General features: G+C 33.0%; 1 protein-coding gene across 1 annotated transcript; it reads right to left on the bottom strand.

Moving 5' to 3' along the window:
• Positions 1-967: 967 nt before the first annotated feature.
• LOC106778409 lies at positions 968-2,338 on the bottom strand. The gene is made up of 4 exons (XM_014666366.1): positions 1,904-2,338; positions 1,598-1,821; positions 1,243-1,482; positions 968-1,151 (listed from the first exon to the last, which is right to left on the bottom strand). The coding sequence occupies exons 1-4, from the start codon at positions 2,336-2,338 to the stop codon at positions 968-970; spliced, it is 1,083 nt and encodes a 360-aa protein (XP_014521852.1).
• Between the last annotated feature and the right edge of the window lie 12,118 nt (positions 2,339-14,456).

Raw genomic sequence — 14,456 nt, 5'->3', positions numbered from 1 at the left:
CAACCAATTTTCATCAGAGGAATGAAACTGAACTTAAATCAAAATTTTATGTGTGGAGCAACTTTTATTTATGAAACCTGACTTGTACAAGCTACCACCAAAGGCTAAATAGTATTTTATCAAAATATGAGTGGTACAGTTGCTCTTTAGCAGCAATTTTAAGCCAATTTATCAAACTGAACTGTTATCAATGTACCAGCAAACTGAACTGTTATCAGGGCAAAACTGTTATCAATCTTCATAGCTACCAAAATGACATGGTGAACACAAATGATATCCAATAAATATCGAAACTAATATCCAATTCATATCCAAACTGATATCCAATATATATGACAAATTACATCATAAGCAAGGTAAATCCAATGTTGTCATCAATATTACATCCAAAATGATATCCAAAGATAATTAAATCCAAGTATGATTACATCCAAAATAATATCCTAATATCATTACATCCAAAATGATAAGATGATTACATCCAAAATGTTAGAGTTCAAAATATAAAGAAGGTCAACAACACTTTCATCATTCATCATTGAACAACACTTTCATCCTAATAGCAGTCATCATTCATCATTCACAGTGGGGTCTGGTTGTTGAGGACGACCACTTTCAGTACCAATCACAATGGATTCTTGGGTAAGTGGAACATCTATTGGTGGACCTTGGGTGCCTTGTGTTTGTTCAGAAGCAGATTAGGCAGTAGGTCTTTGTGGACACCTTTCTTGTTGTGACCAAGCTCGTTACATATACCACCTTTTTTTCTCTGCCCACCCTTTCTTAACTCACTATCATTCTTCTTCAACTCCCACTCCTCCAATCTTTGTTTCTTTTTGGGCCTTCCTGGCATTGTCTTCTTCTTTGGTGGTAATATATTTGAATAGGGTGTAACCTCCCAGATATGTTGACCATTGATAAGGTAAATTTTGGTGTTGTAAGTCTCTTCATAAGTGGACTTTCTAAACTAGTGGCTTATGTAATCTTTTGCATTGATGTTCAGAAATTTCATTAATGTTATGGCATGCGTACAAGGAATGCCAGTAATTTCCCATTTTCTACATGTGCAGTCCATGGTGTCCACATTGACAACAAATTGGTGGCCAAATTCTGAAATATGTATAACTTCAAATAATTTCTCTCTTGACCACCTGTATGTAACATAGAATTTACATCACAGAACTTATAACAAATCAAGATAAATGCCTAAAATCATGTAGTGAGACAGTTTATAAAACTAACCTTGGTAACCAATATCTTCCTAACGAAGACTCCTTCTGAAATTTGTTCCAAACCTTAGGGCAGATTGAAGCATGATATTGTGTCATCTTTGTCTTGTTGGCACCCCATCTCTTCATAATGTATACCCTAATGTCTTCTAACATGCTAATAATAGGCTTAGACCTACTATCTACTAGCACACTATTAAAGGCTTCAGACATGTTGTTGACAAGAGTGTCACATTGTGATCTAGGGGTGAATCTAGATCGTGACCAAAACTTGTCATAAAATTAAGAAATAAAATAAAATTAAGTTCTGAAGTATACAAAAATGAACTATGACTATAACAAATAAAATTAAGAATTCAGAAACATACCTAGGTGGAATGGAAAGCAAGTATTTAAAAGCCTCAACATTGATGACTTTAATATTCCTCATCTCGGCTTCCCATTGTTGTGGATGTGTGGCTATTGCTGCCCTCCACATGAGACATTTAAGGTTTTTTCCTGGAAATGTTTTTCTAAAATTTGAATAGAGATGCCTAACACAAAACCTTTGTTCTACCCCTGGTAAAAGATCTTGAAAAGCTGCCAAAAGACCCTGCCATGTTCAACATATTGAGTTACATATTGTGTAATGAAGATATTAATTTAAATGTACAAGAAATTGATCATTCACTGACCTTTTGTTGGTCTGAAATAAATGTAATTCCTGCACACACATCTTTCCCACCAAGGTCCTCAATTAGCAGCTCCAAGAACCAAGTCCAACTCTCTTTGTTTTCAACCTCAACCACAGCATATGCTATGGGCAGCATTTGCTCATTTCCATCTCTTCCAACTGTTGTTAATAACTCCCCTCCATACTTGGTTTTCAGAAAACATCCATCCAAGCCAACAATAGGTCTACAACTCACAAAGTTATCCTTGCATGCCTTTAAGCATGCATAAAATCTTTGGAAAATCACCTCACCATTAATGTTATCCACTTTAATTTGAACTGTTGAACCTGGATTTGTTTTCAGGAGCTCATGCCCATAATCATAAAGTCTTCTATATTGTTCATGGAATGATCCTTCAATTTTATCTTTTGTCATGGCTCTTGCCCTAAAAGCCATATTTCTTTATATCCTACATTCCATTTCCTAGTCACTTTATCTCTAATGTCCATCACCTTCATAGTTGGGTTCTCTCTCACAGATTTCTCCATCCTTTCACTCAATCACTTAGAAGTCATCAACTTGACATTGAAATCCCTACTACAGCTGTGAGTATCAACCACTTTTCTAAGTTGTCATGCATTGACATCAATCCTAAAGGCACAATAGGAATACCAATTACATTTTCCTTTTCCACCCAAGCACTTCACACAAATCATTTTCTTGTCATTCTTTATAAATTTCAGGTTTCTTCCATTACTAAGTGCATAAGTCCGAATAACATCCATGAATTCGTTTTTCTCAGCGAAAAAAGTTCCTATCTCCCATTTATAACCATTCAAACTTCTTGGCATACTAAAAGTTGGAAAGGTTGTCTTACTCTTACTGGACCCACCATCCTCCTCACCCTCACTGTCCTCTACATCACTGATCAGCTCCTTTGACAGCCACTCATTGTCAGACAACCCACAGACAACATGCATATTGTTCTCATTGTCAGAAGATTCAGAAGACTCAAGCACTCGACTGGAATGTTCTTCTCTAACATTTCCTTTAGAGTACCCAATGTCACACTGCACGCTGACATCATGTAAATCTTCCTCCTCACTCTCTGCCTCACTCTCATTCTCATGTAACTCGTCACCCTCACTATCCTCTACATCATCATCCTCTCCTAAATCTTCTACCTCAAAATCATCAACCTCATGCACCTCAGGTTCCTTTACATGATGGACCTCACCCTGGACCTCACCATCCCGAACCTCATCCACATCGGCATCCTCAACCTGGACCTCAACATCCTCAACCTGGACATCAGCAGCCTCAACCTGGACCTCAACATCCTCAACGTGGACCTCAGCAGTTTCAACCTGAACTTCAACATCCTCAACCTGGACCTCACCAGCCTCAACCTGTACCTCACCACCCACAACTTGGACCTCAACACCCTCAACCTGGACCTCACCACCCTCTTGGCCATCACCTTCAGTATGCACTTCAACATCCACACCATAACCCTCTTCACCACCAACCCAATCAATGAATTCAATTATTTGTGGTTCCACCATATTATGAACCACATACAAATGGACTTCGTCATTTAACCTAGCAATGTTCAACATATGCATGGCACCCTTGTCATCAGTTAATAACTCTAACCTATCTAGGTGCACAGACTGACCTCCTAAACCATACCATAATTCTTTGATGTCCATATGACCTAATTCTTTGACTGAGGCAACTATGCCAAAATAGCTCAACAAGTCTGCATCACAATTCCATTCTGCTATCTCTCCATCAAATTTAAAGACACCATTATCATTAGTCAAAAATTGTCCACTATGGTGGACCACAATCTTAATTCGTTCCTCATCCATTATCAAACTTTCTTTTATAACCTGTACATTGGGGGGAGACAAATATTATATCTATTTCAGTGATAGCTAAGTGGGGCACTCACTCACTAAATATACACTAACACCGACACCGACACCGACAGAGGGACATGGAACAAACTTACATCCCCACTAACCCATCACTAATAGGCAGGGGACCACTACACTGAATAAACAATTCAAACATGCAAAATGAGACCACACACTCTAAACTACAATATAACCACCCAGCATGCAAAATGGGACCATAAATCATCATCACGACTTACAAACACAGAAAACCCCAAATATCGCACATGCTCTTAAAAGGTATAGGACAACGAAAACGACATACCTTACCTCTATTGGCGTCACCAGTAGCCTGGATTGTCCTCGTCTTCTCCAACAATGAAATGGGTGATTGTCTTTGGCTTCCTCTCGGAACCACTTGAAGAAATCCCCAACCTCAATTTTGAATCCCTAATTCCCAATTTTCAGAGGTCTGATCTCATTTATCCTTAAATCTCAATTTCTTAAGCCACGTAAAAAAAAATAACACCTCACCACATTCTCACTCCAACACGTGGACAACACTTAACGTCATCTGCTACCACTTAACGGATGGGATACAATGTGTGCATTTTTTTCAAAAATTGTGACTAAATTGAGACTGTTGCAAACTTGAGGACCAAAATGAGATTAGTTGACAAAACAGAGGACCAATGGAGATATTAAACCTAAAAATAAATAAAATTTATTAAATTATAATTAATTGATCTTTAATATAATTAGAATTTTACCTTAATAAAAAATAAATAAAATTATAATGTGTGCATTTTTTTCAAAAATTGTGACTAAATTGAGACTGTTGCAAACTTGAGGACCAAAATGAGATTAGTTGACAAAACAGAGGACCAATGGAGGTATTAAACCTAAAAATAAATAAAATTTATTAAATTATAATTAATTGATCTTTAATATAATTAGAATTTTACCCTAATAATACACAATATATTCAGTAAAACAAATCTCAATGATTTTATGTTTGTCTTTCTTTTTTTTATAATTTTTTTTATTTTTGGCCTGCTTACTCTTTTCAAATAATTGTTGAAATTTATTAGGTATTTATTTATCTTTTATTAGGTTAGGAGATAGTTTTGTTATTATTATTTTGTTATTGTATATAATAAGAATATTTTCCATCAATAATTAAATATTATTTTAGTAAAATACAATTATATTTTTTCATAAAAATTTAAAAATTATTACATTATCTAATGAGTATTTAATAAGTATTTTTATGTTGGATAGTATGAATATAACTTGATAACGAATTAACTTTTTCTTTTTTTTAAGATACATATTGGAATAATATTGTATAGTCAATATGGTCTTGGCATTCTTAATTATCCCGGTAACATACCCATCAATATCTCGACTAAACCAATAGAAACTTAGTGATGACTTTGAGAGTTGACAACTAATCATGAAATTAGGTGACGGGATGATTAAACAACACTAAGACTATAATTAGATGATCTTTGAGTATCTCCTATTGTTTTGTTCATGAAAAGCTCATAAATAAAAATCTCAAAATGTTAGCTTGTATTATATATATATATAATGTGTTTGTATAACCAAGTCTCCCGTAAATATTAATTTAAACGTCATATTATCTTTTTAAGTACTCTAATATATGTCTTATAAAATTAAATATTTAGAGATATATATAGACACCAACAAATACAAAAACGATTTTATAAAATTTAATTGATCTTAGAAAAATAATTTTAACAATGTACGACATTGATTAATTTTAAGAATATTAATACGTTTCATTAAACTATAATGAACCTATAGTGAGAAATTTTATTATAACTTAGTATTTTTTTTAACTAGTAACTAGTAAGTTTTTTTTATACTATGTTTCTAATGACATACCTCCTATCCATAGTCAAACACTTTCAAGAAGAGTTAAAGTCATTTGTGGAAGACCGACTTAGACTTTCTCTCTCTTGAGTCATCTTAAACCATCATGAAGCTTCTAGAGTATAAATAATTTTGGACCTTATATTTTGGGCCAAGTAGAATAGTGTTTTTTACTACTTAAGTCAACAAAGGGATAAGGCCTAATATTGACCCAAGTGGATGTCCAAGAACTAGTTTGATCAAGGGGTCAAAGTTTTTCAACCTAACTTGGTGAGCAAGTGAGTGGGGCGACCCACCTATGTGTGTGATCATGCGTTATGATCACATTGGAGAGGATTTCCCATAGGTAGTGGTCACATGACCTCTTTCTAATGGAGAGAATTTTCCACCTTGTTCTCCAAACTAGCCAAGTTTTAGTTTTTAGGTTTTTTTTCTACAAATTGGAGATACCCTTAACCTATAAATAGAGATATCTCTCATTCTTTTAATTACCTTTGAATTTAAGTAATGTTACACAACAATTTTTGTGTCATACTACTCATCTTAGGTCACCAAAGGCTAAAGCATCCCACGTAGTCTCTTCTAGTCACCTTCCTCTAGAGTTGGCTTAACCTCTCTTAGAGCACCATCAAACACCACTCCATCACCATCCAAGCGCCAAGTTCATGAGTCTTCTCCTCCTAACCCATAAAATTCTACACCTCTTGTTCCATCTCACCATCACCATAGCTTCTCTTATAGCTTTTCCCTAACCTAGCTAAGAAGGTTGCTATCATTTGGTAATCAGAGTTTAGGTTATTTTTTGTTTTCCCTTATGTTTTCCTAACCTTGTCTTGTTGCATCTATCTTAGAATGGTCCAAATCAACATCCCTTACTTCCAGTAAATGTTGATAATTTTCAAAATTAAACTGCATCTATCTTAGAGGTCCAAAAAATATGTGTCTATAGTCAAATTAAATCCCTTTGAGTCTAATTTCCAACAAAAAAGAATCATCTCATTTAGAATTCTGAGAAGAAAGTTATGAGTAAAATAGGAAGCAAAGGTTAGAGTTGTGAGCATGTTATCATCAATGTTTTTCAGGTTCTATTTTGGTAGTTTTGGCTACTGTTTTGTGCCTTATAAATGTTCCTAAATGTGTTGGATATCATGTTTTCAGCTTTTGTTGAGTCTTTTCTTCATATTTTCCATTCAATCATATCATATGTTTTGATCATTTTGCTTTTTAAATCTATCCATGTTGTCTAAAATCATATGTAGTCCATTTTATGTCATTTTCTCCTACTTTGAACTTGCAAATATCTCAAAAAATGTGTTACTTGGATTTCAAAAATCACCATATACAAACACTTGAGTGCCTTTTCTTTACAGTTTTGAGTTCATACTTTTCATTAGATCATTAACAAGTTCTTAAAAAAAAAATTCCATTTTTCCTTTTTGAGTTTCATACTCTATTTTTTTATTCTAGTATAATTTCTTCTATTTTATAGTTCTTGATCTTTTCTGTTTTGGGTATGTAGTGGTTTTGTTTTACACTAAAAAAAGAAATGCTAAAAGCTTATAAGCAAAGGTTACAAAAGAAATATCAAGAAAGCCTATAAAAATTACTAAAAGTTATGTGCATTTGACCATTATCACTAGTTTGTTTGGTAAATTTTTTATTTGCATTTTTACCTTTTTTTTTATGCATTTTGTGGCTCTATTCGACAACTTAATTCTTGGCCAATGATGTTAAAAGAGTGGCCTTAGTGCCCTATTTGCTCATAGCTTGCCAAAGACAAGAAGTACCAATTCCCATTTTAGTAATTTTTGGTTTTGTGCATCTATTATAGTGTTTGTAATCTCTTTTGTGTGTTTAGCCTTTCTTTTCTTACATTTAATTTCTTACTTGTGTTCTTTGGTTTTTTTAGTTTTTTCATATACAATTCCTTTTGAAAGCCTTGTTTGTTTGAGACCTTTTCTTGCTTTTTCTTGGAATCTACTTTTGGTTTTGGTGTTATCTTTATGTTGTAGGTTCTCTTTTTGTGGTGATCCAACATCTTAAGGTAGCATCCTAGGTGGTGGAGACCTATTGGGATCTTGAGGTCTTGCAAGGAAACAAGAAGAAAGTGAGAGAAAAACTTAGGAGGAACCTATTTTTGTATGTATTTTCTTTTAGTTGTAACTTATTTTTCTTCCTTGTAAGTTTCGACCTTGTTTGGTTGTCTTGGTGGAGTCTTTGGTAAGTTTAGAACATAGTAAATTTCGTTTTTAGTTGGTAAGTTTGAAAGATACAAAGTTCCTTCAAACTTTACCATTAGGTTGTATACTTTAGTTTAATTGTTTTCCTTAATTGTTTGTCGCTTAGTGTTTCTACTTTTATTTGAATTCTAGTTCTCTTTGAGAAGTTTGGTGCATGATAACTTAAGGTAATTTTGGCTAGAAAAGGGTTGTTTTTTAAGCAATCAATTATGATTCACCTCCCTTTCCTAGAAGTGAACTTCAGTCTTTTTTGCCTCCTTAAGTCACTTAAGGAACTTCTTTTGAAATATTAAGTAATTTGTTTGTGCCTAGAATCTTTTTTTGAAAACTTTAAGAATGTCTAGGACTCTTTCTTACTAAATTGGTAGTGATTCTAGTGAAGAGGTCTAACCAAGTCTAACACATTTTTCCAAGGAACTAAAATCACTAAAAATCTTACAAAAGCAAGAAACCCTCCAAAAGGAAAAAGAAAAAGTTAAAAGGGAAAAATATCTTGATTCATTAGAAGAAGAACTTAGGATTCTTAAAAAAATAACTGAGAGTTCAAGAGGAAATAAGAAAAAGTAAGTAGGAGTCTCTAAAAAAAAGTTCAAAAATTCCAACACCAAGCACACGCTTTGAGTAGTATAGTAGGATTGTCAATCAATATTATCATCCTCCTTCACATAGAGTGGCAAGAAGAAAGCGTCAAAGAGAACATCCTCCAAAAGATATTAGGATGGAACTCCCCTATTTTCATGGGAAAGAAGATGTTGAGGCATATCTAGATTGGGAGATGAAAGTTGAACAATTTTTTGAATGCCATCAAATAATAGAAGAGAGGAAAGTCACCCTAGCCACCTTAAGTTTCCAAGGGAATGCCATGTATTGGTGGACTTCCCTTGTGAGAGAGAGAAAACTCTTTAATTTCCCTCTCGAGTTACCTAATGGAATTACTTGAAAAGTTCCATGAGAAGAAGGCACATCCCTTCCTACTATCATAGGAAGCTAATGGACAAACTCCAAAGGCTTTAATAAAGAGACATGAGTGTTGAAAAGTATAGGCAAAGAATGGAGCTGATGAGGGAGGGAAATAGAGAGGAACCATCTCTAGGTTTCTTAGTGGTCTCAATCTTGAGATTAAAGATAGGGTGCAATTAGTACCCTACCAAAACTTAAATGACTCGGTACAAATTTGTATAAAGGTATAGCAACAACTCTTAAGAAAAGGTTTGAAAGTTCTCCACTTTACCTTTAATACTAAGAAATACTACAAGAGGGAGGGCTAGCAAGAGGTAAAAGAGGAACCCTCTAGGAATCTAGGGAAAAGAAAAGATAATAAAGAAGAGAAAGAAAAAGAAAGACCAAGGGTGGGAACATCATCTCACACGCACACTAGTGTCTTGGTAAGGGTCACATTGCATCCACAGTGTCCCATCAAAAGGACCATGATCTTAAGGGATAATGGTGTGTATAATAGCCAAGATGAGGATAATGATAGTGAGAAGTAGGAAAGAGGCACAATCAAGAAAGAAGATGTTCATCCTTGCAAAGGACAACTTCTTATGATAAGAAGAGTTCTCCACAATTAACCTTGTTCTCAAGAACTAACACAAAAAGAGAACATCTTTCACACAAGATGTAAAGTTTTAGAAAATACATGTTCTCTTATTGTGGATAGTAGATCATGTTGCAATTGTTGTAGCACTAAGTTGGTTGAGAAATTAGCATTAACTATCTTACCCTATTCTCAACCTTACCAACTTCAAAGGATTAATGATGATGAGAAAATGATAGTTAATCAACAAGTGATGGTTAAGCTATCCATAGGCAATTATGAGAATATTGTGTTATGTGATATAGTACCTATGGATACTGACCATATTTTGTTGTGAAGGCCTTCATTATTTGACAAAGAATCCATACATAATGGTCATACCAATGATATAACCATCACTCATAATAAAAAAAAGGGTGTACTTCATTCCCTCATACCTTCTCAAGTGGAAGAGGATGAAGAACAAATGAGAAAAAAATAGAAAAAGAAAACGATTAAAATAAAAAAAAATAAACTTCTAACAATCAATTATCTAAGTGTCAAGAAAAACAACACAAGTCTAAAGAAGCCTCAACATAAAAGTCATTATGTTAAGGGCTAAAGGCTTGTGTGGAAAAACAAAAGAGGTCTTCCTTAAGAAGCATGGAAAGACAAGACCAAATAAAACCTTGTGTTGGAATGGGAAGTCGTTCTAAAAGCACGTATATTCAACACAAGACAAACAAGAGCTTCAAAGAAAATGCTTCCAAAAATCAAGACATTGATCATTCATTTGATCGAAGGTGTATAATCCTTGGGAGCTACATTCTTCATATACTTATTCAACGTACACTTGTACTATCTTGTGTTGTAAGTAGAAGGGTATTTTACCCTAGGGGAAGAAAAGAAAAAATATCTCCAAGAAGAAGAGGATGTTGCCATATGCCAACTTAAAGATTTGAGAACAAATCATTTTCAAGAGGCAAAGAATGATGACATACCCCTTAAACATGACCAAGCACCTTCAAGAAGAGTTGAAGTCATCTGCGGAAGATAGGCCTAGACTCTCTCTCTTAGGCCATCTTGGGCCATCATGAAGCTTCTAGAGTGGGCATAATTTTGGGCCTTGTATTTTTGGGCCAAGTAGTTTAGATTTTATTTGGTCTTTGTATAATGGGTCTAGTAGCATAGGATTTATTTTGGGTCAAGTAGAATAGGGTTTTTGACCACTTAAGTCAATAAAGGGCTAAGGCCCAATGTTGATCCAAGTGGACGTTGAAAAGCTAGTTTGACCAAGGGGTCAAAGTCTTTCTATCTAACTTGGTGAGCAAGTGAGTGGAGTGTCCTACCTATGTGTGTGGCCATGTGTCATGATCACACTAGAGAGGATTTTCTATAATAGTGATCACATGCCCTCCTATTGGAGAGGATTTTTGCCACATATCCTCCTCCTAATGGAGAGGATTTTTCACCTTGTTCTCCAAGCTATCCGAATTTGAGTTTTTAGGTTTTGTTTTAACAAATTGAAGACACCCTTAGCTTATAAATAGAGACATCACCCACTCTTGTCATTACCTTTGAATTTGAGTAATGTTATGCTATCACTTTTATACCATACTACTCATCTTAGATCAACAAAGGTCAGAGAATCGCATGTGGTCTCCTCCAACCACCTTCTTATAAAATGACATGACCTCTCTTAGAGCACTATCAAACATCATCCTATCATCATCATCCAATCACCAAGGCCATGAGCCTTCTCCTCCTAACTCACCAAATTTCGCACCTATTGTTCCTTCTCATCATCACCATAACTTCTCTTCTAGTTTTGACCAAACTTAGCTAAAAAAGTTATTATCAGTGTCACAACTAGTAATTATTTTTTATATTTTTTTATAAACAAACTTTAAGTAATGATTAATAAAAGATATTTGAAAAAGAGAAAGAAATATATGCAATATTCTAAATAGATATAGGTATTACATTTCAAATAATATTTAATTTCATCTAAATATTATATGTATCTAATTTTTTTTATAATAATATAATTGAATAATATTATAATTATACAACACAAAAACTTTAAAAGAATTACTCTTGATAACTTATTTGCCAAATAACAAGATTAGTTATTTTCGTAATCATTAATAAATTTTTCTTATTATTAAAGTAAACTCTTAATTTGATTAGAAAATAACATTTTCCTTTTATTTTCCAAACGTTTATGTATAAAGTAATACGATGTTAAATAAAGAGTAAAGGTACCAAATAATAAAATGTAATCAAAGTTAAATTGAAAAATTCCAAAAAATATTCAAATAAAAGTAAAATCCTTCACAGAAATTCAATTGTTTTAAAAAAGCATACGGAATAATATACTATTTTCCCTGCTTTTTTTTAAATATTATAATTTTTGTTTTGTTTATTTTACATTTGCAAAGGAATTAATGAAGCAAGAATTAGTTATTTATTTATTGTAACAAATGTTAAGGGTCTTTGCATTGAATGGTAATAGTTATTTCATAGGGACAAAGAGAGGATGACAAAGTGTTATCATATGTTCAACAAATCACTCATAACAATAATCCAAAATTGTTTGAAAATAAAAATGATTTTATAATGGTTTAAGGAGATAAATATGATATATTTCAAAATAAATATCTTATTTAAAATGTAAACTAAATAGAATACATACTTTCGACTAAGTACGAACGAAGGATCTAAGTGTCATTTCACTCACCTTTCGGTCAAGTGCACACAAAACCATGCAATCTTAATAAAAGCATGTTGACCATTGACCAAAGCTCAGCATGGACCCTACCACACCGCATCCATTCACCCACTAACAAGGGACACGTCACCATTTGAATCCCGATCCGGTTCAGTGTATGAACCGGTTCAGAGGATACAGACATGTTTGGACAAAACGCAGGATCTAAGGGATTCTTTCTCTCACCTCAAGAAAGAAAATAGCTTTTCTTATTCAAACCCACATGCATTAGTTTTCTTCATATTTTTAAAGTTTTAAATAATTTTTTGCTTTTCCTAAAATTTTAAATCTTATTTTAATCTTTTACTCCAACCTCTCTTTAAAACCCACATGCATTTTGATTCAGATGATGATTTCTTATAAAATAAAATAAATGAGTTGAGATCGGTAAGTTTATTTTTTTTAGTAAGTGTCTAAAAAAAATTAAATTTATCATTACAGGAAAAATAAGTAATAATTTTTCAATACTTATTTATTTTTTCAAATTGGAGGTAAATATATATTTTATGGATATCCTAATTTTTCCTTTAATAAAATTTATAATTAACACAAATTATATAATTTAAAATAAAATCTAATTTATATTTTATTGGAAATCTCAACAAAAAAATATTGTTTTACAACTATGAAATTTATTAAAAAGAAAAAAAAAATCTAAGATTAGAAATTTTTTAAATGTCTTTCAATATTAACCATTATTCTTAGTGTTGTACATATTTCTCATACTTTAAGCCTTCTGTATAAAACAATAATTATAGGTGAAAAACATTAAGGTAAGTTAATATATATTCATTCAAATATTATAAGAACATACACATCCATCATAATATAACAAATCACCCAAACCTTACACAGTCACAATGCCTCACAAAGTCATATAATTACACCGATTATTTCACAAATCACACAAAATATGTCATCATCACAATTTATACAACCACCAATGAACTCAATGCTAGTAACTGATTTGTAACTTTTGCACACAACTTAGTAATAGTAGCTCACCATTAGATCAACCACTATTTATGCTTCCCTCAAGCCTTACAGAAAGGGCATCATGTCTCCTTTCCTCAAGCCTTAAAAATTGAATCCACTTCCTATCACTCTCATCAAAAGTATCATCGACAAAGTAAAACAAGCACAATATTAACATGTCATCACAATCATACTAAATAATATCTACTTCATAATTTAGAATCATAAAATACTACATCACATACAAACAAAAACACAAGAAAAGAAAACAAGAATAAAAGAATATAAATTTCATTTACCTCTTACTCATCAGTTTTCCTTCAAGTATACTCAATCATGTTCTTTTTTATCCAAGTGTAACACTCGTTCACTCATTTAATATGTATATTTATAAGTTTCATTCTCATTATTAAAACCCTAAACATCCTTAAAAGATGGTAGGTGATATTCTAATAACCATACAACATTAGATATACATTTTACTGTTTTTGTTTCTTATAAAATCTCCTTAAGTATCTTATATATATACATACATACATACATATATATATATATATATATATATAATTACACATAGTATAAATTTGTTTAATATATGATAGTGGTAATTTTTACCATTATCTAAGGTTCATTTTAGAGACAAAATCAGTTCCCTTTTAGCTTATTACTTGTTTAAATCCTTTCTTTTATCTAGTTTTAGTGTTTATCTAAATTTTGAGCTACATTACGTAAATAATACTCTAATTCCCTATTTTTGATCCATTTTGAAGTTAGGAAGATCCTCCATTACATTGAAGAGTCTCACTGACCCAGAGAAGCAAGAAGATTAACAAAAATGTGAAGGTTTTGGTAGTTGCGCTGGCGTTGAGTGCCACTTTTCAGCGTTGATCGCCAGAGTTGCAAAGAGCTCCCACGAAGGCTGGCGTTGAGCTCCAGGAATCCACCACTGAGCGGTGACGCTGCTGATGTGTCAAAATGCCTATTTATTCAAGTTGTCTCGAAGCATTTGGGGTCTTTGGTTTCTTAGAGTCACGACTTCACACTTTGGAGCTCTTGGAGGTTGCGTGGAGCATGTGGGAACATCTCCTTCTTCCTCCTTGGGTCTCTTTCTTCCTCCATCTTCCATGTTGTAAGCTCTAGGGTTCTCCATGGAAGTGGAGAACCAGATTCATCTTGTTAGGGTTAGATGTAGCCTATGAATTCTTGTGCAATGGAATATTGATTCGAATATATATATATATATATATATATATATATATATATATATATATAT

This window comes from Vigna radiata, unplaced genomic scaffold (assembly GCF_000741045.1).
Source record: "Vigna radiata var. radiata cultivar VC1973A unplaced genomic scaffold, Vradiata_ver6 scaffold_335, whole genome shotgun sequence".
In the NCBI taxonomy this organism is placed as follows: Eukaryota; Viridiplantae; Streptophyta; class Magnoliopsida; order Fabales; family Fabaceae; genus Vigna; species Vigna radiata.
This window is presented reverse-complemented; position numbering and strand designations above follow the sequence as displayed.